Source organism: Hylobates moloch, unplaced genomic scaffold, assembly GCF_009828535.3.
Source record: "Hylobates moloch isolate HMO894 unplaced genomic scaffold, HMol_V3 SCAFFOLD_13, whole genome shotgun sequence".
NCBI classification, from domain to species: Eukaryota; Metazoa; Chordata; class Mammalia; order Primates; family Hylobatidae; genus Hylobates; species Hylobates moloch.
The window spans coordinates 70,879,684-70,901,690 of NW_026652288.1; the positions used below are offsets into that span (position 1 = coordinate 70,879,684).

At 39.8% G+C, this 22,007-nt stretch overlaps 1 protein-coding gene across 1 annotated transcript in view; it reads right to left on the bottom strand.

The window, feature by feature from the left end:
- The window catches only part of PLCH1 (phospholipase C eta 1), a 258,562-nt gene that overhangs the window by 18,483 nt on the left and 218,072 nt on the right, over nt 1-22,007 (bottom strand). Inside the window, exons 11-14 of the mRNA XM_032173906.2 lie at nt 17,295-17,402; nt 10,185-10,346; nt 5,877-5,948; nt 2,043-2,134 (exon numbers count right to left, since the gene is read on the bottom strand). Coding sequence (XP_032029797.1) covers nt 2,043-2,134; nt 5,877-5,948; nt 10,185-10,346; nt 17,295-17,402 — 434 coding nt within the window. The remainder of the gene's footprint in view (nt 1-2,042; nt 2,135-5,876; nt 5,949-10,184; nt 10,347-17,294; nt 17,403-22,007) is intronic.

Below are 22,007 nucleotides of genomic sequence, written 5' to 3' on the forward strand. Positions count from 1 at the left end.
TGCCAAATTTCCATAGTGATTATTGGAGAGATGTAATTACAAAGGATGTTTACTTTCTTCTTTACACTTTTTCTACATTCTACAGCTTTCTTAAAACAAATATTCATTACTTTATCTAGTGCTGTTTTTATCTTAGATATTTTAATAGTTTTCTCTCTCCTACAAACTACTCCTAGGATCTTCTCTGCAACCTTACAAATTGTACCACCACTCTCTACTGCAGTCAAGTCCTCTACAGACCATCACATTCCCCTCACACACACACTTTTCTCCTATGGGAAACAACTACCAAAAACAAACCTAAACTTTAGTGTTCAATTAAACTTTATATTTAAGCTCCAACAGAATATCTATACATAAAATAGTAACTAATTAGGAAGGGCAGAGGAGATGTATGTGGCCCGTACTCTAGGGAACAGAAACAACATGTGTTATTGTCTGCCTTTTTGGTTATAAGTATCCTAGTAGGTGTGAAGAGGTATTTCATTGTAGTTTTGATTTATATCTCCCTAATGTCTAATAATGTTGAGCACCTTTTCATGTGTTTATTGGCCATTCGTATATCTTCTTTTGTGAGGTTTCTTTTAGATAGTTAGATGTTCCCCGTAGGAGAAAAGTGGGTAAGTGAGGGGAGTGTGATGGTCTGCTGAGAACTTTACTGTGGTAAAAATCAATAGAAAAAAGAACGCATGCTCCTTCTTTACCATATAATTAGGAAATTCTATAGCCACTGGTGAAAATCTGATTTTGTGAAGGCTAATGATTATAAATCAGTGTGAAGTCATGCCTAGAAATTATAAGTAAAACTGTAAGACATTCCGTGATATGGAGAAATTCTACAGAAAATTAACTCTTTTTATTCGTCACCTAGATGTGCATTAGATTACTGAAGTCCCAAAAGGACATCATCATAGATGCTCAGGCCCTGATGCCTATTATGGGAAAATCTACAGTTGACACTAAGCAGCATGCAAAATGATTTCATGTGATACCTGTATTGATGTCTCCTTTGCACACATTAAGATTATTGTAGCTTTCCTCAAACACTGCCCTTTCCCTGGCTGTATGTGTCAGAGTTAAGCCTTTCTCAAACTTACATATGACAACAGTCACAGCAGAGGTCTCCCAGAAGGTGATCCTATCATTTTCCCTTTATCCTTTACTTTAACTATATATTCAGTTTTCTGTTCCCTAGAGTAGGGACCACATACATCTCCTCTGCCCTTCTAATTAGTTACTATTTTATGTATAGATATTCTGTTGGAGCTCAAATATAAAGTTTAATTGAACACTAAAGTTTTATTCCTACATGGCTTCTATGCTTCTAATTTCATTTAATTTCATTTTTCAATAAAGGCAAAAGTGTGTGTATGTATCCATATCTATCTAATGTATATAATTTATATTTCTTTGTGAAAGTTATGGTATAAATAAACTGCCAGGAACTCCTGTAACAAATCATGTGTCACGATTTGGATTCCGAAAATATGGTCATGTTACTCATCACAAATACTATCGGCAATGAAACAAACAAACAAACAAAAAAGAACTTTTTTTGAATACTTATTTAATCGGGCCAGGGCTTACGGGGCTAATTAGTTTAATTCCTTTAATCCTTACAATGACTCTAAGGGACAGATACAATGAGGAGCCAAACTTGTCCCATGGTAAAGTTGGTAAGTGGAGGAACAAGAATTTGAAATCTGGCTGATTTCAGATGCCTGGCTCCTAACATGGGCTTAGCACCCATCTTCTTTAGTCTCTTGTGACGTTCATGTGCTCCCTCCCTCTTCTCTGAAGATACCTTTTACTTGACAACTGCTGCAGCTAACATTTATAAAGAGCTCATTATGTGCCAGGCACAGAGCTGAGTTCCCTACATAAATTATAATTTCATATCCAGCTGTTCTTCACATGTTCCACAGTACAGAGTACGTTCCTTGTGATCCAGTTCTCTAGATATGTACAAGAAAAATGACTAATCTGACAAGGAGGGAGAGGCCTCAGGAGTGTGAGTAGGGAACATGGAGATGCTTTCTTACCTGTACAGCTGGCCACCCTCCTTGCCAGTATTCTGCTGTGTGTCTTCCTCATCATCAGTACTGTAAGATTTAGACCGTGATTTTGTAGTTTTCTGCCAGAAAAATCAAAACAAACTCATTGTATCCAGTATATTTACAACATGCAGAGAATGAGCTGGGCTTTAAAATGCACGTGTGCACAAGCATAATAACTTGGAGGGAAAAAATGACCCAATATTGCAGCTTGCGTCACCATTAATAACAAGCCTAAGGCCATAATTATATTAAAATATTAATACAAAACTGAGAGTTTCATGATCAGAAACTGACTTCGAAGACACATAAAGTTGATGTATTAGAAAGACTTTATTAATCATGCATTTTGAAGGTTTCCACTAGGGGTGGAGTCAAAGTTGCAGTATCTATGTAAATGATTATAAGGGACAAAATGCCCTTTTGTATAGGAAGCTCACTATTAATAAACTGTAAAGGGCACATTTGGTTTTTTAAAAAAGGACATGTAGTAACTTTTAAAAAAATAAATAACTACCATTTCTGCTTTTGATCAGTATGCACTCAAATGATCATCTAAATCAAACTTCCCTTTTGAGATTTTGACCCATTTTCATTTCTAGCAGCAGGAAAAAAAATTGCTACCAACAGAATACAGGCTGAAAGGCTCCAGGTCTAATCTGGTGTCTTTTGGACAGATTAGCTGTTTCACAATAAAACTTTTTTGGGATGGTATGATTTCATCCCCACCAATTTGGAGATAGCCCCAGTATTTAGGCAACACAGACCTCAACAATACAAATGATGGGCCGGGCACGGTGGCTCATGCCTGTAATCCCAGCGCTTTGGGGGGCCGAGGTGGGTGGATCACCTGAGGTCACGAGTTCAAGACCAGCCTGGCCAAAAAGTGGTGAAACCCCATCTCTACTAAAAATACAAAAATTAGCTGGGTGTGGTGGCAGGTGCCTATAATCCCAGCTACTTGGGAGGTGGAGGAAAAAGAATCGCTTGAACCCAGGAGGTGGAGGCTGCAGTGAGCCAAGATCCCACTATTGTACTCCAGCCTGGACAACAAAAGCAAAACTCCATCTCTAAATAAATAAACAAACAATACAAATGATGGGGAAGGACCACCCCAATAATTGCAGAAAACCTTGCCATCAAAAATACAGTGTCTACAAACAGAGGTAAGATGTTTAGACAGAGAACCCTGGACATCAGGAATGTGGCTTAGAAAGGGAAAGGGTCTCAATCCCCAAATTACCATAGGACCATGCCACCTTCTAGATTTTCTCATGCTTCTCCTAAACCCCCGCAAAAATCAAACAAGCTACACTGTTGGCATAAACACACTCAACTTCTCTCTATTTCACCGATAGTGAGGTGCCAGTTTGGTTTGGAACCTTCTCCGGCATTATTTATGCCTTGAGTACCTCAGCTTGCAGGTATGGAAGCCGTACCATTTGATGATCTCATGTTCCATCTTTCACCAGGCTGGTAAACTGGCTAACCTCACTACCTTCCTATTGGATCTTTAGAAAGAGTGTGGCAAGAACATCTATTTCAAAGGATTATTGTTGTGATGGTTAAATAAATGGCACAGAAAGTCATCCTGTAATCTATATAACATTACCTTTCCATTTAAAATACTGTCAATATTTATTAAAATAATCTATAAATAGTCTCATGGACAACAATTTATTCTTATAACTTGAGGTATGATAAATTTTAATTAGGTGAAGTACTCCCTAAAACATCTACTTTGAAAGACTATTTTAATTGTAATGACAAGTTGCAATCCAGAAATGAAATATTCTCTAATTCCACATAGTTAGTAATTTGAGTTATACAATAATAAATGTCTTTTTAAGAATCATTTTTACTATAAAATGCAAAAATTAGAAATAAGAAATGAATCACCAATGACAGATAACATTCAGAGAATGATATATTTTCTGGACATACAGTTTTGACACATCTTTTCATGGTTATCATACCATAGAATCTACTTCTCATCTTACTTTTTCATTTAATGTTTCACAGGTTGAGCTCTTCCAAGGGATCACCTTTTAATGGCTGCATAATTGTCCATTATGTGAATGACTCACAGATTACTTACACAGTCTTTGGAGGTGAACATTTTGGTTGTTTTCAGTATTTCGTGATAATGACTAATCTGACTAGCCTACTAATAAATTATCTCACTGATGGGAAGGAAATTCTAGATATGACATTCCTTAAAGTAGAAGAAATGGCCTTACAGAAACCTCATGTATAATGTAAAGTTCTCCATCTAATAATTGAATTCTTATGTAAGTTTTACTGACAAACAGCTAATCTGTCCAGGAGACACCAGATTAGAGTAACTTCTTTTTTCACTATTTTGTTGAAGTGTAACATACAGTTGGGACAGTACACTGGTCATAAGTGTGCAGGTTGATGCCTTTCACAAATCAAAACCACATATACAATGAAATAGAATATTATCTGTCCCCCAAAAGCCTTCTGATCCTCCAATTCTGTCATTCTCTGTGAAGGTAATAACTATTCTGATGTCTACTCTACAGGGTTTCTTTTGCCTGGTTTTGAATTTAATATCAATGGAATAAAACTGTATGTACTCTCTTGGGTCTGGTTTATTTTGCTCAACATCTTGTTTATAAAGATCATATTATTGCATATAGTTGTAATTTTATCATTTTCTTAGTTAACTATTCTCTTATATGAATACACCACAATTTTTACTCATTCTATTATCAGTGGACATTTGTACTTTTTCCTCTTTGTACTATTACCAATCTCAATATAAATATTGTTATTTCTGTCTTTTTTTTTTTTTTTTGTAGATGGAGTTTCACTCTTGTTGCCCAGGCTGGAGTACAGTGGCACAATCTTGCCTCACTGCAACCTCTGCCTTCTGGGTTCAAGCAGTACTCGTGCCTTACCCTCCCGAGTAGCTGGGATTACAGGCGCACACCACCACTCCTGGCTAATTTTTATATTTTTAGTAGAGATGGTGTTTGGCCATGTTGGCCAGGCTGGTTTTGAACACCTGACCTCAGGTGATCCACCCACCAAGGCCTCCCAAAGTGCTGGGATTACAGGTGTGAGCCACCACGCCTGGCCTATTTCTGTCTTTTGACATATACCTAACAATAGAACTGCTAAGTCAGAGTACATAGTGCAGCTTTAGCAGATACTGTGAAATAGTGGGCCAACATACTTGCACGAATTTGCACAACCATAAGCAGTGTTTGAGAATGAAGTTCTTCGTCCTCACTAACATTTAGTTCTTGCCATCTTTTAATGTTACCTGTTGTGGTGGGTGTATATGGAATCGCATAGTCATTTTAAATTGTGTTTCCCAGATGACTGATGGGTGAATCCCTTTTCTTTATTAGCAATTTGGATATCTTCTTTTGTGAAGAGCCTGTTTAAGTGTTTTGCCCATCTTTTAGAAATCAAGTTGCCTATCTTTTTATTGATTTATAGAAGCTATTTATATATTCAGGATAGAATATATAATACACATACCAGTTTTAATAACACATATCCATTATGTATTGGATATGTGTATTTAAGATGTTAAATACAGTTGTTTTGGATATATTATTGGATATATGTATTCAAAATATTCTTTCCCAGTATGCAACTTGCTTTTTGATACTGTTGATGCATAGAAGTTCTTAACTTTTAGAGTAGTTTAAATATCAATCTTTTCCTTTGCTGACGTGCTGTTTAAGAAATCTTCAGTTATTCCAAGGTCATGATGATATTCTCCTGTTACCTTCCAGAATCTTTAAATTAACTGAATTATGCATATTTATTACTCTTAATTCATACCTTATGTTTTCCAAAGTTGGTCATGAGGGATCGTCCATGTGATTTCTTTCCACTTTCCTTTACATCTGGACTCTGTATAAATAAAGGCATAATATAACTATTTATCTTCTTTGCTTTTGTCTTTTTCCTTAGTTCTGGTGGAATGGCAAGGGGGCCCTCTCTTCTCTTCTGTTTGCCTCCAGGTGAGAAACAAGCAGACTCCACTCATTTCCTCCTGCTCCACACTCCACTACCACAAAAGTGGCTCTGCCTGCCTTGGAAAGGGAAATATTGGCATGGAGAGATGGATGCCAGCCAGGACGCAGCAGCTGCCTGCACCTTCCCAAAGCTGAGGTCAAGGGCTCTCAGCAGTGTGCAGGTGTGCTGGCCCTCATGGCGTCTGTTCACCAGGCTCTCCACAGCACAGGACGTGTTCTTTTAAATGTTCTGAGTGGGGTTAAGTCATTTTCAGTTAAGTGGGGATTCAGTTTTGGAAAATGACCAAAAGTCATTAGCAGCCAATTCTATTGAATAAAGAAAGTGGATCACATTGACTAAACAGTGCTATGTGGGATTTTAAAACATTATAAATAAATAAAATCCAAGGATATCTATAAGATAATAAGATTGTTTTTGTTTGTTTAAAGTAAACCAAGCAAAGTTTGTCTGTTCATTGAAATAATTGCCTCTGTGATGAGCACTGGAAAGAGGTATTGTAGCCTCTGAATTTTTCCTCACATAGGTTAATTTTCCAGTTAGAGATACTGGGCCAACTGTCTTTCCTGGAGCCTATGTCTCATTAGGTAACAGAAAGGCCACCTGCTAAGAGGGTTTAAACTCTTATTCATTTTTCATCCTTAAAAATATATTAGATGGTTCATTACTAATAACATGATATAAGGAGAGCCCAGTAGGCCCCACCTGACCAAGACTCCAGCTAAACAGAGAAGAAACAGGTAACCACATAAATGGAATAAATGTGGGTGAGCAAAAACAGTTAAAGCCAAAAGGTTGGGAAGGGCATCTGTATATGCCCATAGATGCTAATCAACGATGCAAGTAGGGGTAGGAAGAGGTTAGGTGGAGTCCAAGAACTGGTTGGGGAAAGAGCAGTTCAAAAAATGCTGGAGGAGTAATGGTGAGGGGTTTACAAGGTGATTGATGTTAGGTAACTGTTAACTGATTCATATATGTTTATTGCTTTTGGAGATCTATTAATGTGGATCACTAACTGTTCAAAAACTGCGGAATTAAGAAGGCAGCTGGATGTGGTCATAGATGTGGCACTGCTCTCCAAGTTAGAAGACCCAGTTCTGCCACCAAGTAGCTACATTTCCTTTAGCAAGCCTCTTCTCTTGGTCCGTTTATTTTTTTTAATCTGTGAAATGGACCAATTAATCTGTCAGTCCCTTTCTATTTCTAGTAACCCATCTATTGGTAGGGGGACTATGCCATTTATTGTCCAAAACAGGACCTTTTAAGAATAAAATGGGGTACTTCTAATAATTATGCTGGGACAACAGGTATAAAGCACAGCTGTCACAGGCAAATTGGGGTATATGATCACCCTATTAAGTAGGCACCTACTATACCCTAAGGATAATGCTAACTGCATTACATATATTCTCATTTACTATGTATAACCAACCCTGGGAATAAGCATAATTAAAATCCCAATTTTACAGAAAAGGAAAGCAGAAATACAGACTAGTTAGATTATATGCCCAAAGTTACAAAGCTTGTTGGTGATAAAACAGGATTCTGTCTAGCTACGAGTCCTCTCCCTGGCTTCCCTCCACTTCTCCAAATTTTCTATCCCATTCTCACTCTCTTTATGTAGGAAATAGATATCTACAAATATCTATCACCAACTTTGACCTCTCCCTGAGCATCGGCACATCTTTCACTGAATTATTGAGTAGGACATTGTCCTAGGAACTTGTAATGTATATAAGGACAAGAGCAAACAAGAGAGATGCAGACTGTCTCTACTGGGCTTGCAGTCTAATATTAGACACAAAAGATTACAACACACTGTCATAAGACTATAATGGGGAAAGCTTAGGGCACTGTGGGATTGCACAGGGAGACCATCTACCTGGATTTGAGGATTAAGAACTTCCAAGGGGACATGACACAAAAGCTGAAGCCTAAAGGTAAGTACAAGTTATCTATGTGAAATGGGGAAGAGGAAGTGTACTATGGCCAATAAAATAGCCAACACGAAAGCCATGTGGTAAGAGCATGGTACCAGGAAATGAAGAAAGTGGAGGTGTGCACGTGTGGACTCCTACACATGCACACTCTGTGGGTGTCACCGCTGGGAGCCAGAACAGAAAGGAAGGATCTTATAGGCTATTATCTCTGAATTTGAGCTTTATCCTCCAAACTATGAGGAGCCCTGAGATGATTGAAAACAGGAGAATGACATGACCAGATGTACATTTGTGAACTATCACAATGGCAGTGGTGTGAATGAGACATTAAGCAGGGCAGCTGAGAGCTTAGGAACTTGTTAAGGTTATTCAGGCGGCAGCAGTTCAGATATAAAGAAAGCAGCAGATTCCAGAACTCTTAAGAAACATTCCCTGTGACTACTAAGTTCTTCCAGCCTGAAGGCGAATTTCATTTTTACTTTTCTTCAGGGCTCTGCAGGAAAAAGACAGCACAAGTAGAAACCAATTCTGCACTGTTGATTGACAGTCCAGAAAAGTAGAAGCTGGAGTGACGTGCTGCCCAGAGCCACACTCAGCACATTCTCAGCTTTGGATTTAAACTGACATATGTATCTGGCACAGAGGGACTCATCTCAGCAGTAACTTGCCTTTGCTTGCCCAGTGAACCAAAACCATATTTTTAAAACATAGTAGTGTAAAAACCTCAAAAATAAGTAAAAAGGAGATGAGTTTTGCTACACTACCTCTCTAAAATTTTCGGTTCTCTTACCATTTTACCTGATGGAGAAATTGTCATTAGGATCTCTTCAGTGAATAGTAAAAGATAGAAGGGCTTAATTTGTTTCTTCCAAAATATCCAAGCCTTATGGTTGCATTTCCAATGAGAATAATCCAGGATGGGGCAAAGACTTCTCCAAACGCATAAGGGAAGTAACTGGCCCAAATAAGCCAATGAGTGTTCATTAAGGACAAGAAGCAGAATCAAGATGGGCTAAACAAGTCTGATCTTACAGGCACTTGTGGTGTTGAAAATAAATGGCTGGAGGCAAGGAGGGTGAGAGGATTGTTACTATTTATAGAAATAATTAAGAAAATCCAGAATTATATGGTAAACTATAAGGGCAGTAATGCTGTAATTGACCTTTTGGTTGTCTCCCCGGTATTCCATCTGCCCCTCTAACACGCAGTTCAAGAGGAGCTAAACTTGACAAGAGCTTCAGAGGTAAGTGCTCACCGGCATTAGCAAGCCAATATTATCCTATACTCTGGCCAAGTACTGTTTCAGGAAGGACACTTACCCATGGCCATTATGATTAGCTTGGGAGTAGGCACATGAACTAGGTTAACAAAACTGTCATTTGTTAGTTGGGGCAAATATGCTGTCTCAATCTCTCCGGACATGGACCGAGAAACATGTAACTCATGGGGCTGTTGGCAGTTATCTCGCCATCATGGACAGGAGAAACAGACTTGAGATGACACTGATGGCATGATAGGTAGAGAAAAAAGATAAGAGCTACAATGACACCACTGAGCCTCGGGATTAAATCCACCCCATAGGCCATTCTGCAAATAAATTTGCCCCTTACCAACATCTTCTTCATCATTGAAGCCATTTTGAATTAGGATTTCTACATTTAGAAACTAAATGGGCCTGAGGAACAGCCTGGCAGTCGGATGGCTAGACTTGTATAGGGTCCAGAGGGCAACCATCAATGCAGAGTGATCACTTAGGATTCAAGGGTGGTCACCCCCATATGATCTTCCTTCTGCCTGAGGAGCCCTCAGCCCTGGAAAACAGGTGGTAAGTAGCAGGGAAGGCAGACATCTAATGAACGTGGAGAGGTAGGAGGGTAAGGGACACAGTGGGCTGGAACTTCTTCCCTCACCTGAGCATGCATTAGGAAGTTGAGTCTGGAAACACTGGGCTTTGTCCTGAGGGTCCAAGTGGAGCAGTATTTGAGTCATTTCTACCTCCACCCAATCCACTTTTAACTATTTCTCATATCATTTTGCAATAGGAGATTTTCATTTCGCAAGCAAAATGAGGACAGAAATAGAAGTTGGGGGAGCATTTCACAAATGATTAGGAACAAATATGAGATGCTTTCTTTTTCCTGTTGAAGGATAAGTACAAGAGGGAATCAGATACCTGCTTCAGGTGTGCATTTAAGCCTTCATGCGTGGCCTTCAGTAGTGCCCTCACTGTGAAACTATCAGGATCTTCTTTATCTCGAATTTGAGATTCTTTTAACAGTGACTCCAGTTTTTTCCTTATGAAAGATTCCACCTGATGCTCAGTGGTCCCATTATTCTGCAAAGAATTAAATAATACAAATGATTTCCTTAAGAAACACACTGAATTAGAATATACCCTTTGATCAAGCCACAATTGCTTCTATAATTTCACTTCTCTCAATTACTTGTAAGAAATTAAGCTCAAGTTCATTGTACCATCTCGGTCTTCCCTCCTCCACAAATCCTATAATAATAAGGATTATTATTAAGAACTAATTCTCTGCCAGCTACTCTTCATGTGACTGCATTCCGTCCTCAGGAACCTTATAGGTATTATTATCATTTCTATTTCAGTGACATAGAATCTGATGCTTAGAGAGAAATCAAGTAAGTTGCTCACGGTTACATAGCTAGCAAATAAAGTTTCCTGTGACTAATATAACAAATTGCTAAAAACTTGGTATCTTAAAACAATAGAAATGTACTTATTTTCTCACATGTCTGGAGGCCAAAAGTATGAAATCTAGGTGGTGGCAGGGCTACACTCCCTCTGAAAGCTCTAGGGGAGGATCCTTCCTTGCCTCTTCCAGCTTATGGTGGCCCCATGTATTCCTTGGCTTGTGGCAGCATCACTCCAATTTCTGCCTCTGTCTTTATATGGTCTTCTCATGCATGTCTCACCCATCTGTTTGTGTCTTCTCTTCTTATGAGGACACTTGTCATTGGATTTAGGGCCCACGTGGTTAACCCAGGATTATATTATCTTGAAGTCCTTAACTTAATTACACCTGCAAAGACCCTTTTTTCAAATAAGCTCACACACATAGGTACCATAGAGTAAGACTTGAACCTATCTTTCAGCAGCCACAAATGAACCCACTGTAATGACTAAGAGCTGATCATCTGGCAGAGAGTAGGGGGACAGCATTTCAATGTGAGGAAAAGCATGGAGAATACAAAAAGTATCAAAAGAACCAGTAATCATATGAGCAAGGAGAAAAGAGCCACAGGGAAATACAGAAAAAGCAACTAAGATTGTACACAGTAGTCCCCCTTTATGCATGGGAGATACATCAAAAAATCCTCATTGGATGCTGAAAACCGTGGATAGTCCTGACCCCTATGTATGCTATGTTTTTTCCCACATAGTAATGGGTGGATACACTGGACAAAGGGATGATTCACATCCCAGGTGGGGTGGAGTAGACAGTGCAAGATTTCATCGCACTTCTCAGAATGGTGCACAATTCACAACTTACAAATTGTTTATTATAGAATTTTTCAATCAATATTTTGGGCCATGATTGACTGCAGGAAGCAAACCCACAAATAAGGGGGAGACTGTATTGTACTAAGGCTCCCAAAGCACTGTCATGTAAAGATACTTCATTTGAGCTGCTGAACCTGTTTAAGGCAAACACTAGGGCTAGCCAAGTTTTTCTCATAATGACACAGGCAGAAAGGTTCGGCCACTCAACCAAACACACATGTCTATGAAAATGGCTGAATTACAGCTTGAACCTCCCATTCAAGACTGTGTCTATTTTTCCATACAATGCAGCAGCCATCCCTCTTATATTGTTACAGAAAAAGAGAAAAGAGAAATTCTTGAGTCAAAGTAACCATGTACAGGTTCATATTTTAAAAAGCCATTATTTCTATCATGGAACCAGGGAAATACATCATCACAATCCCTCTGGGAGAAACAATTTCACTTAAGGTCAGAAGCAAATCCAAGAAAAGAACTCCATGTCTCTAACCCCCAAAGCATTTGATCAAGACCCAGGGCCCAGTGGAGTGTGCATTTGTTGAGAGGACAAAAATAAGAAAGCATTTAAGAGCACCTAGGGTATCCAGTGTCACACAGAATGCTCCAAATGAGCATCCATTTCCTTCCCTCACTCAGGGCCTCACAAAGAGGCAGAGACTTAAAGTAAGGAGAAGATCTGTGGCCACGACACCAAGTCACTTTCACTGTCAGCAAGGCAAGGCTCAAAATACAAAGCCAGAGCCAACTCAGAGCTGGTAAAATAATGAATGCTTAACACAAAAGCTATAATTATTCACTTCACATCCTCCAAATACTGGGAGCTGCTAAAGGAATGATATCTCTGCCTGTTGATCTTTTTCTGCTCTGTGATTTACTGCACAAGAAAATTGGCGGCTTTGAAGAACAAATAAATGTGTGGCTGAGGTTTCATTAATATATTATCATTCGGCCCTGGAATCCAATAGCACTACTGAAAGGAAACTAAGACAGACACTTGACCTCGAGACCTATCAGGCACCATGCACCTGCAGCAGGGACCACAGCTGAAAGCCATATGTATCTTGCTCTTTTGTTCTCTGGGCCAGTGGGTGAGAAAGGACGCTGCAGCTGGGGGCTGGGGGAGAGCAGTCATTTCATATAGTGGGTAGTTTCCACCAGAGAAGTAATCAGGGTTCTCAATTCCCTTTTCTGAGAGATAAATCTGATCTAGGAATCCCTCTACCACAAGTAAATAAATTAAACATATTCTCATTTTGTCTCCAGCATGAAGCTAAATCATCACTGAATACTCAGAAGGATGCCCCACACCACAACCATCATTCCAGACTGGGACGATCCAGGAAAGGGGAGAAATTGGGTGCTGCTCCTTGAAAGGGACCTTCCAAACGGTGGGCTCTACCTGCACTACACATTGCAATCACCAGCAGAGTGCTCAGAAATCCCAGGCCATGCCCCAGACCCATGTATCAGAATCTCTGGGCCAAGACCCAGACACTGGGGTTTTTGAAAGCTACCCATCATTCCAATGTGTGGCCAGAGTTGAGCACCTTTGCTTTAAAAAAAAAAAAAAAGCAAAAAAGTTGAGGACTTTTGCTTTAAAAAAAAAAAAAAAAAAGGCAAGAAACTAAAAACTGAAGTATTTCAACATCCCCCCCAATTTATTTTCCTTTGGCTAAAGTCCAAAGATGGGAAGAATAATATATTGCTGCCCTTTCTGAGTGCCTTACTGCTTTCCAAGCTGTAAGACCTGAAGGTCTTGGCTGAAGAACAGCTGCTTCTCAGCCATTCGAGCCTGTGTGTTTACTCCTGTCCTCTACCATCTCCTGCCTGCTCCTTTAGCTCACTTAACAACATATTCTTCTGTTCAAGGACCAGTCATATCCATATATTAGAAACAACTAGAATCTTTTCTTTTTTTTTTTAAGAAACTACTAGAATCCTCCAGGGAGATTCCAAGCCACCTTTATCATTCCCTACCCCTTGTCGCCAGGATGTACTAGCATGCCCAGCACCTGGGCTTTTTGACTCAGTGAATGCTTTCAATAGCAAGACCTTGCAACCTCAAGAGGTAACTCATTCTGTCTTTGAGTGCTGGTATGTTTTAAAAGAACAAGATTCATAATCTTTTTAGGATAGCTCAAAGCATAAAAGGAATGACAGGAAAAAAGATGAGGGAGGAAAATGATTAAAATGTTTAGTGAGAGATATACACATGCAGACTGGATAATGGTTTTACAGTATAAGACAAAAATTGCTACATGTCACTGCACTAGGACTCCTCTAGAACTGGCTGGAAGGCTTGGTGTTTATGGGATGAGCTTTATGTAGGAGATACAGAGCTAATGTTTATGCCCAAGAAGCTGGCTAAACAGATTTAGAGAGCACAAGAAAAAAGATACTGCATAACTCAGCAGAAGCAGAAAAAAATTAATGAAGTTGAAATACAGAGGTGGAAAGTGTGTAGAGCACACTGACATTAGAAGACCCATAAAGATGAATAATGGTGGCTTCGCCTCACAGAATCAAATCTGTTAGATTACTACTCTGTGGTTGAAAGGAACTTGTCCTCTGTGTCTCTGAGTTGTATGATTCTTGGGTCACTGAACACACTGGCTTTACCTTGTGGCTTACCCATTGTGAGCCAGATTTTCTCTATGGCTGGAGCCACAAAATAGTATGTGGTAGAAGCTTAAAAGATTCAGTTAATTCAACAACAGAAGCATTTATTACATAAGAAAAAAACTTAACGGTATGGCTTAAACTGCTTGCTTAAAAGTAACAGGAGTCTCGTCCTCCTGCTCTGCTTCTAACTCCAGGGTGGTGCTGGGAGAGCCTCAAATCCCGCTTCTGGCCTTTGCGCTTGGGGTTCTTTCTGCCTGGAACATTCCTCCTCAGGTATCAGTATGGCTAACTGTTCACTTCTTTCAGGCCTTTGTTCAAATGCATCTTCCCTGTGAGGCCTTTCGTGGACATCCCATCTAAAACTTCAATAGATTCCTTACATATACACATGCATAAGTGTGCACACACGCACACAGACACACACACCCTTTTTTCCTTTAGCACTGATCACTGTCTAGTACGCTATATATTTTACATATTTGTCTTGTTTCTTGTCTATCCTCGTCCTCTCCCATTGATATGTAAACTTCACAAAGGCAATGATTTTTGTCTATTTTGTTACTGATATATCCTCCAATACCTACAACAGTGATGAGCACATGCCCAACAGGAGATGTTTATAAAAGTCTATTGAATGTGCAAATGAATCTTACACGACCTCATGAGAGTTGATGTTCCAGTGTAAATGAATGCAAAGTTAAAATGTGTATTTACTGCAATAATTCAGTTATAACTTATAAATCTAACCACATTCTCTCAACTTAAAACTGAGGTTAAGAGCTTCTTCTAAGATAATTATTGGTTCACATAAACTATCCAAAGTACACCCTCTTTTGCAGAAATATGATCAGATATTCAGTTTATCAGGGAATTTATAATAAATTCACCAGTCAGGGCATTTGAGCCCTCTGCCAACAATAGGACTATAAATGGTCTGATTACAAGATAATATTTTGCCTTTCTAAACACAGCATTGCCTTTTCTCAGAAGAACTCAAAAATAGCAAAAAACAATTCGAAATATTTCTCCAATACTGATTTACTTCTTTTCTCTTCCAAAATACAACAAAGAGATGCCTGTAAACCTTTACAGTTAAGGTGCTTTACTTTCACTTAGGGCCAAACCAAAGAATCGAAATGAAAGATCATATCTAACGCCATGGAATCATGTTCTAAACCATCTCCTGATGTGAGTTTCCAGAAATCAACTACTCTTAGTAAAGAAAAGAGAAATCCAGTTGGATACTCCACAGGTGAAATTATTTATTTATTCCCATAAGACTACAGCTTACTGTTTTTTGCATAATTACATATATTGAACTTAGGAAGTTGGAGAGCTCACTGGCATCGGAAGAAAAATGAAATAGCTGAGTGAATAATGATAGATCTACACTATGGCTGGCAACCAAGAGATCTAGAAAACAAGATGCAAAATGATAAAAATCAGAGACAAAAATCTGGTTTATAAAGTAATGCTAAAAAATACAGCTAAATTATCCATAATCATAAATAATTAATTATAAAAAATAAATACCTAGAGGAGAAAAAAGCAACTACTTAAAATATTAACTGTATAATGACACAGCATAGTTTTCAATCATGTAAATCTATTTAGATTTTCTGTAACCATAGCCCTATTAATTAATGGTATTTAATTTTGCTAACATAAACTATCAAAAGGCAAGAGAAGAATATAGATGGTAACTTTTCCTTTTCACTTCAAGCTGAATCTTCTCCATTTGGCCCATTTAAAGGGCATTAAAGCCAAAAAAGAAGTGTCCACTGAGACGTCAGCTCATGTTAAGCTCTTGTCCCCTTTGAAAATAATGCCAGCTCATTTTCACAACTACAGGAAAGCCATCACAGAATTATCTGAAAGTGGACTGTTGTTAACAATGTAATAACTGAATTCAGGGCAATGGTGTAAATTACAAGAATTTATACAAAATTTCTCTGTTTTTTTTTTTTTTTTTTTTTTTTTTTTTGAGGGTAGAATCATAGTCCTGATGTCTAGAGGACTAACCTTTTCTGTAGAAATAAAATTCTATACCAAACTATCATCAGCGTGTGCTACTCTCGGGTTGCTGTGTGATTCTAGCAATCACATGAGTTATAGAAAGGAGAATGAGGCATATTTTTAAATCTTATATTTTCCTCACATTTGTATTTCTGTTGGATCACCTGGCTAAATGATGTTTTTTTTTCTTTTTTCTTTTTTGGGGGCGGTGGGGGCAGAACGGAGTCGCGCTCTGTCGCCCAGGCTGGAGTGCAGTGGTGTGATTTCGGCTCACTGCAAGCTCCGCCTCCTGGGTTCACACCATTCTCCTGCCTCAGCCTCCGGAGTAGCTTGGACTATAGGTGCCCGCCACCACGCCCGGCTAATCTTTTTGTATTTTTAGTAGAGACGGGGTTTCACCGTGTTAGCCAAGATGGTCTTGATCTCCTGACCTCGTGATTCACCCGCCTCCCCCTCCCAAAGTGCTGGGATTACAGGCGTGAGCCACCGCGCCTGGCCTAAAGGATGCTTTTCTACAAAGGAGGCTCCTTCATCTAGAAAAGGGGGCTGATGCACCAAGCAAGTAACCAACTATTCTATGCCACTTTATTGAAGACTTGGCGAATTAAAGATTTAGCCAAGAGGTCCACGTCTGGAATGGCTTGGAAATCCCTCTGGTCCAAGATACATTTTCTTAAAGAGGGCATGGGCATCCCAGAGAAGCAGGCCCACATGCAGGTGGGGTTCCTCCAGCCAGCCTTGACAGGGAGCATGAGGGGCTGCTAGCATGAGGTAGGGAAGGCAATGCTAAAGTAAAGCCAGCTTTTATTATCAAAGACAGTAACATTTCCAACCACAATTTGATTTTTGAATTTGTAATAGGAAATTTATCCCTGGAGAGAGTTGAATGAATTAATCACTAAAATACCTTCCAACACTCAGACACAAGAATCATTGACTCATTCATTCAACAAACATTTGAATGTCTGTGTGCCAGCAAATAAAGTAATTTCCAATGAATATCCTTTCTACACCACAGCCACCGTAATTGTAAGGCCTCCAACACAGTAGCAACTTGGAACTCCATTTTAATACAGCATATCAAGGATAAAAAATATGGTCATGCCTGCAACTTACATAATGGAGCTTGAATTTGCACTCGTCTTCAATTTCATCTGCACTGTCCTCATCGGAAACTTCCCCTTCCTCTGCATCATCCCCAAGGTGATAAGGCAACTTCTTACCCTGAAATGGAACAAAACATCCCGTTTAAAAATGAGAATAAATTCACAATAGCCAAAAGGTGGAAGTAACCCAAGCATCCATTGACGGATGAAACCATAAACAAAACGTCTATGTACATACAGTAGAATCTTAGCCTTTAAGAAGAAGGAAATTCTGATACATATTACAAAATGAAGGAACCTTGAAGGTATTATGCTGATTGAAATAAGCTAGACATAAAAGAAAGTGTATTGTATGATTCCATTTATATCAAATTCATAGAGACAGAAAGTAGAATGGTGACGGCAAAGGGCTGAAAGTAGGAGGGTATGGGGAGTTGTTGCTGAATGGGTATAGAGTTTCAGTTTTACAAAATGAAGAGTTTTGGAGATTGGCTGCACACAATGGGAATGTACTTAATACTATTGAACACACTTTAAAAAGGGTTTATTGTATACATTTAAAAATAGTTAAGATGTTAGGTAGATTTTAGGTCACATGTATTTTACTACAATTAAAAATCATTTTTGAAAAGTAAAAACCGAAAATAAATGTTGTATCATTAGCTAATCATTACTTCAGACTGACTAGAAAGCAGACAGTTTGAGTTAGGGGCAAAATAAGGGGGAGTGGAGACTTTCAAAAAAGGGAAGTCTTATTACTTTTAATTAAGTAGAATTAATTAGAGATACTATAGTTTAAAAAATCAAACCAGGCTTCTATTCAAGAATAGATGACTTGGAACCTGGAGCCAGGCCCAGTGGCTCACACCTGTAATCCCAGCACTTTGGGGGGCTGAGATGGGAGGATCACTTGACCCTAGGATTTCAAGACCAGCCTAGGCAACAAAATGAGCCTCTGTCTCTACAAAAAATCAAAAAATTTGCTGGGCATGGTAGCCTGTGCCTATGATCCCAGCTACACAGGAGGTTGAGGCAGGAGGATGACTTGAGCCCAGGAAGTTGAGGCTGCAGTGAATCATGTTTGTACCACTGCACTCCAGCCTGGGTGACAAAGTGAGAATCCCCCTCCACCAAAAAACAAGATGACTTGGCTGGGCACGAGGGCTTATCCCTGTAATCCCAACACTCCGGGAGGCCAGGGCAGGAGGATTGCTTGAGGCTGAGTTTGAGAACAGCCTGGGCAACACAGTAAGACCCCATCTCTGTTTTTATTAAAAAGTAAAAAAAAGAATAGATGACTCTTCACAACTACCACTCCATCCCATTATGTACAACTGCTATGGTGTGAGTGTTGGTGTCCCCCAAAATCCATGTATTAGAACCTAATACCTCATCCATATGATAGTATTAAGAGGTGAGGCATTTGGGAAGTGATTAAGTCATGAGGGCCAACAAGCTCCCTTGCCCATTCTGTCATGTGAGGACAAATAGTAGGTACTATCTATGAGAAGCAGGCCCTCACCAGACGCCAAATCTTCCATCACCTTAATCTTGGACTTCCCAGCATCTAGATCCATGAGCAATGAATTCTGTTGTTTACAAGTTGCCCAGTCTAAGGTGGTTTTGTTATAGCAGCCCAAAGGAACTAAGACAACAACAAGCATGCTAATATCCCTTAGAGCAGCTTATTCACCTAAGCAGGTTACATGTGTCCTTAACACTTATGCCTCACTTTGCATTTAGCAAGCCCCTCTTTCACAGACAATGCAGCGAGACTCCTGCCCAGCTTGAGCACCTCCCCCAGGACCAGGCCACTCTTGACTTACCTAACAACACACTTTAAAAATGAGGGGCTTTTTGACAAGGAACTTTCTTATAAGATATTAAGACAGTTAAGTTATAGAATTATATATATAATATTATCTCAGTGATTAAAAAACAGCAAAAAAGTCTAAAAATAAATATGGTCAATTGTTAAGGGTAATTATCTCTTTGTAACAGTACTATAAAGGAAATTTACATTCTCCTATCCTGCATTTCCCAAATTATATTCAAAAACAGTAAATGTAAACTAAAAAGGACAGCAGGGGGTAAGGCCCAGGGGTCTGAGAAAGGCTTCGAGGGCAGCTATCTGTATTAGTAAGGCTTCTTACTACAAGCAGAAAGGAATATTTATTACCAAAATATTGAATTGCTTCCAGAATCAGAGGGTGGGAGGTGGGGCAGAACCAGGCTCTGAGGCTAAGAGGCCAAGGTGACTGCAGTAGGCAGCCTCTAAATAATAGTACCAATGTCTCCTGTCTCAGTATTCACGCCCTTCTGCAATCCCCTCCCTTTGAGCGTGGCCTGGATCTAGTGCCTCACTTCTAATGAACTGAGTACAGCAAAAGTGATGGGAGGTCACTTATGAGATCAGGTTATAGAAACACTATACCTTCTTGCTTGCTTGCTTCTCCAAACTTCTCTCCTTTCCTGGAGCTCTCTCTCTCTCTCTCTCTCTCTCTCTCACACACACACACACACACACACACACACACACACACACACACACACTGGTGTTGTGAGTTGTGCTATGGAGAGACCCACATGGCAGGGAGGTGAGAGAGGCCTCAGTAGCCAACAGCCTGAAAGGAACTGAAATGTGCCAACAACAACCACTAAAGGAATCTCAGAAGCAGAGCTTCCCTCAGTCCAGCCGTGAGATGACTGCAGCCCCAGAGGACACCTTAATTACAGCCTCAAGAGAGACCCTGAGCAGAGGACCCACCTAAGCCACACCCAGGTTCCTGACCTATAGGGACTGTGGGATATTCAATGTTTGTTTTAAGCTGCCAAATGTTGGGGTAATTTGCTATGCAGCAATAGATACCTAACATAAGCACCAACCAAAATCATGGGGCAGAACAAATCCACTGAAGATACCATTTCCAACACAACTAAGAACAGAGATAATGGCTTTCACTCCATCATCCACGCAATGGACATCAGGAACTACTGCCAGAAGTGCTGCCATGGGCCCTGAAGGTAGCTGTCAACATGTCCACCCTAATCCCTCCACCCACCAGGACGGGTTCAACTTAGTCCCACTTTCCTACTGTAGTTTATGCTTCAATGTCTGGGACTGGTTCACTTGATTGGTGGCTTCTAGATGGGGTGCCCACATCCCAGCTCTAAGAAAGGCTGCAAAAGCACTTTGAGCTCCTCTAAGGGGATCTCTTGAAACATAGGGATGGAGACTTCCTTAAACATGGAAGGATGTTCACATGCCTGACAGCCAAAATAATGATAAATTTCTAAATATTATCCCAGGCTGATCTCTAAACTCAAGCTTCAATGACTTTAAGTATTCCTGCTCTGCACAGCACTATTACCCCTTTCAGAATTCTGGATCCCCCCTTACCCACTTCCTCCCTCCATAGAGCTACCAGCTTAGACAGATGTTTGGAGAAATGTCTTTCCCGGTTTGCCTACACCTTCCTTGATACCCAAAGCTCTTGACCTTGAGTCCTTATCACTAGTGACAATTTCAAAGCTGGGTAAATCATTTATGTAATGAAAGCATAATCTATATTAAGAATCTAAACAATTGGGATTTAGGCAAATATTTTCTTCAACTTACAGAAGAGAATTTGTAAGATTAAAAAGCTGGGGTCGGCTGGGCAGGGTGGCTCACACCTGTAACCCCAGCACTTTGGGAGGCTGAGGGAAGTACGTGGATCACCTGAGGTCAGGAGTTCAAGGCCAGCCTGGGCAACATGGTGAAACCCCGTCTCTACTAAAAATACAAAAATCAGCCGGGTGTAGTGGTGAGCACCTGTAATCCCAGCTACTCGGGTGGCTGAGGCAGGAGAATCGCTTGAACCTGGGAGGCAGAGGTTGCAGTGAGCCAAGATCGTCCCACTGCACTCCAGCCTGGGTGACAGAGTGAGACTCCGTTTAGAAAAAAAAAAAAAAAAAAGTTGGGGCCAGGCACAGTGGCTCATGCCTGTAATCCCAGAACTTTGGGAGGCCAAGGCGGGCAGATCACCTGACATCAGGAGTTCAAGACCAGCCTGGCCAACATGGTGAAACCTCATCTGTACTAAAAATACAAAAATTAGCCAGGCGTGGTGGCAGGCACCTGTAATCCCAGCTATTCAGAAGGCTGAAGCAGGAGAATTGCTTGAACCCAGGAGGCGGAGGTTGCAGTGAGTCAAGTTTGCACTGTTGCACTCCAGCCTGGGTGACAGGGCGAGACTCTGTCTCTCCACCAAAAAAAAAAAAAAAAAATTGGGGATCTAATTTGTGTATCATTAATAACAAGGCAGCTCAGAATCAAAGCATTTATTTCTGTATATTATTTTAGGTCCTACTGATACAGAAAGCTCCTAAAAATCAGTTTATTTTTCTATTTTTCTTTATTTTAGGAACATTTGTAGAGTAGTTATAATATGGCAGCACCAGAAATGAGGTACTCAAGAGGTGATCAGACATACTCAGAAATAAGATATCAAGATATCAACTTTCTTCATTTATACAGAATCTGCTTTGTTTTAGGTACCATGGCAGACAGCAAGACGAAACTGTACTCAAGACATTTAAAATGTAGTGATAGCAATCCTCTCTTCTGAAACGGCATAAAATAGCATAAAAACCAATATATGTTTTTAAATGTTCTACAGAATAGAAATAAATATGAGAAATAACATCACCAAGAAAAGAATAATAATAATCCTCAACTGAT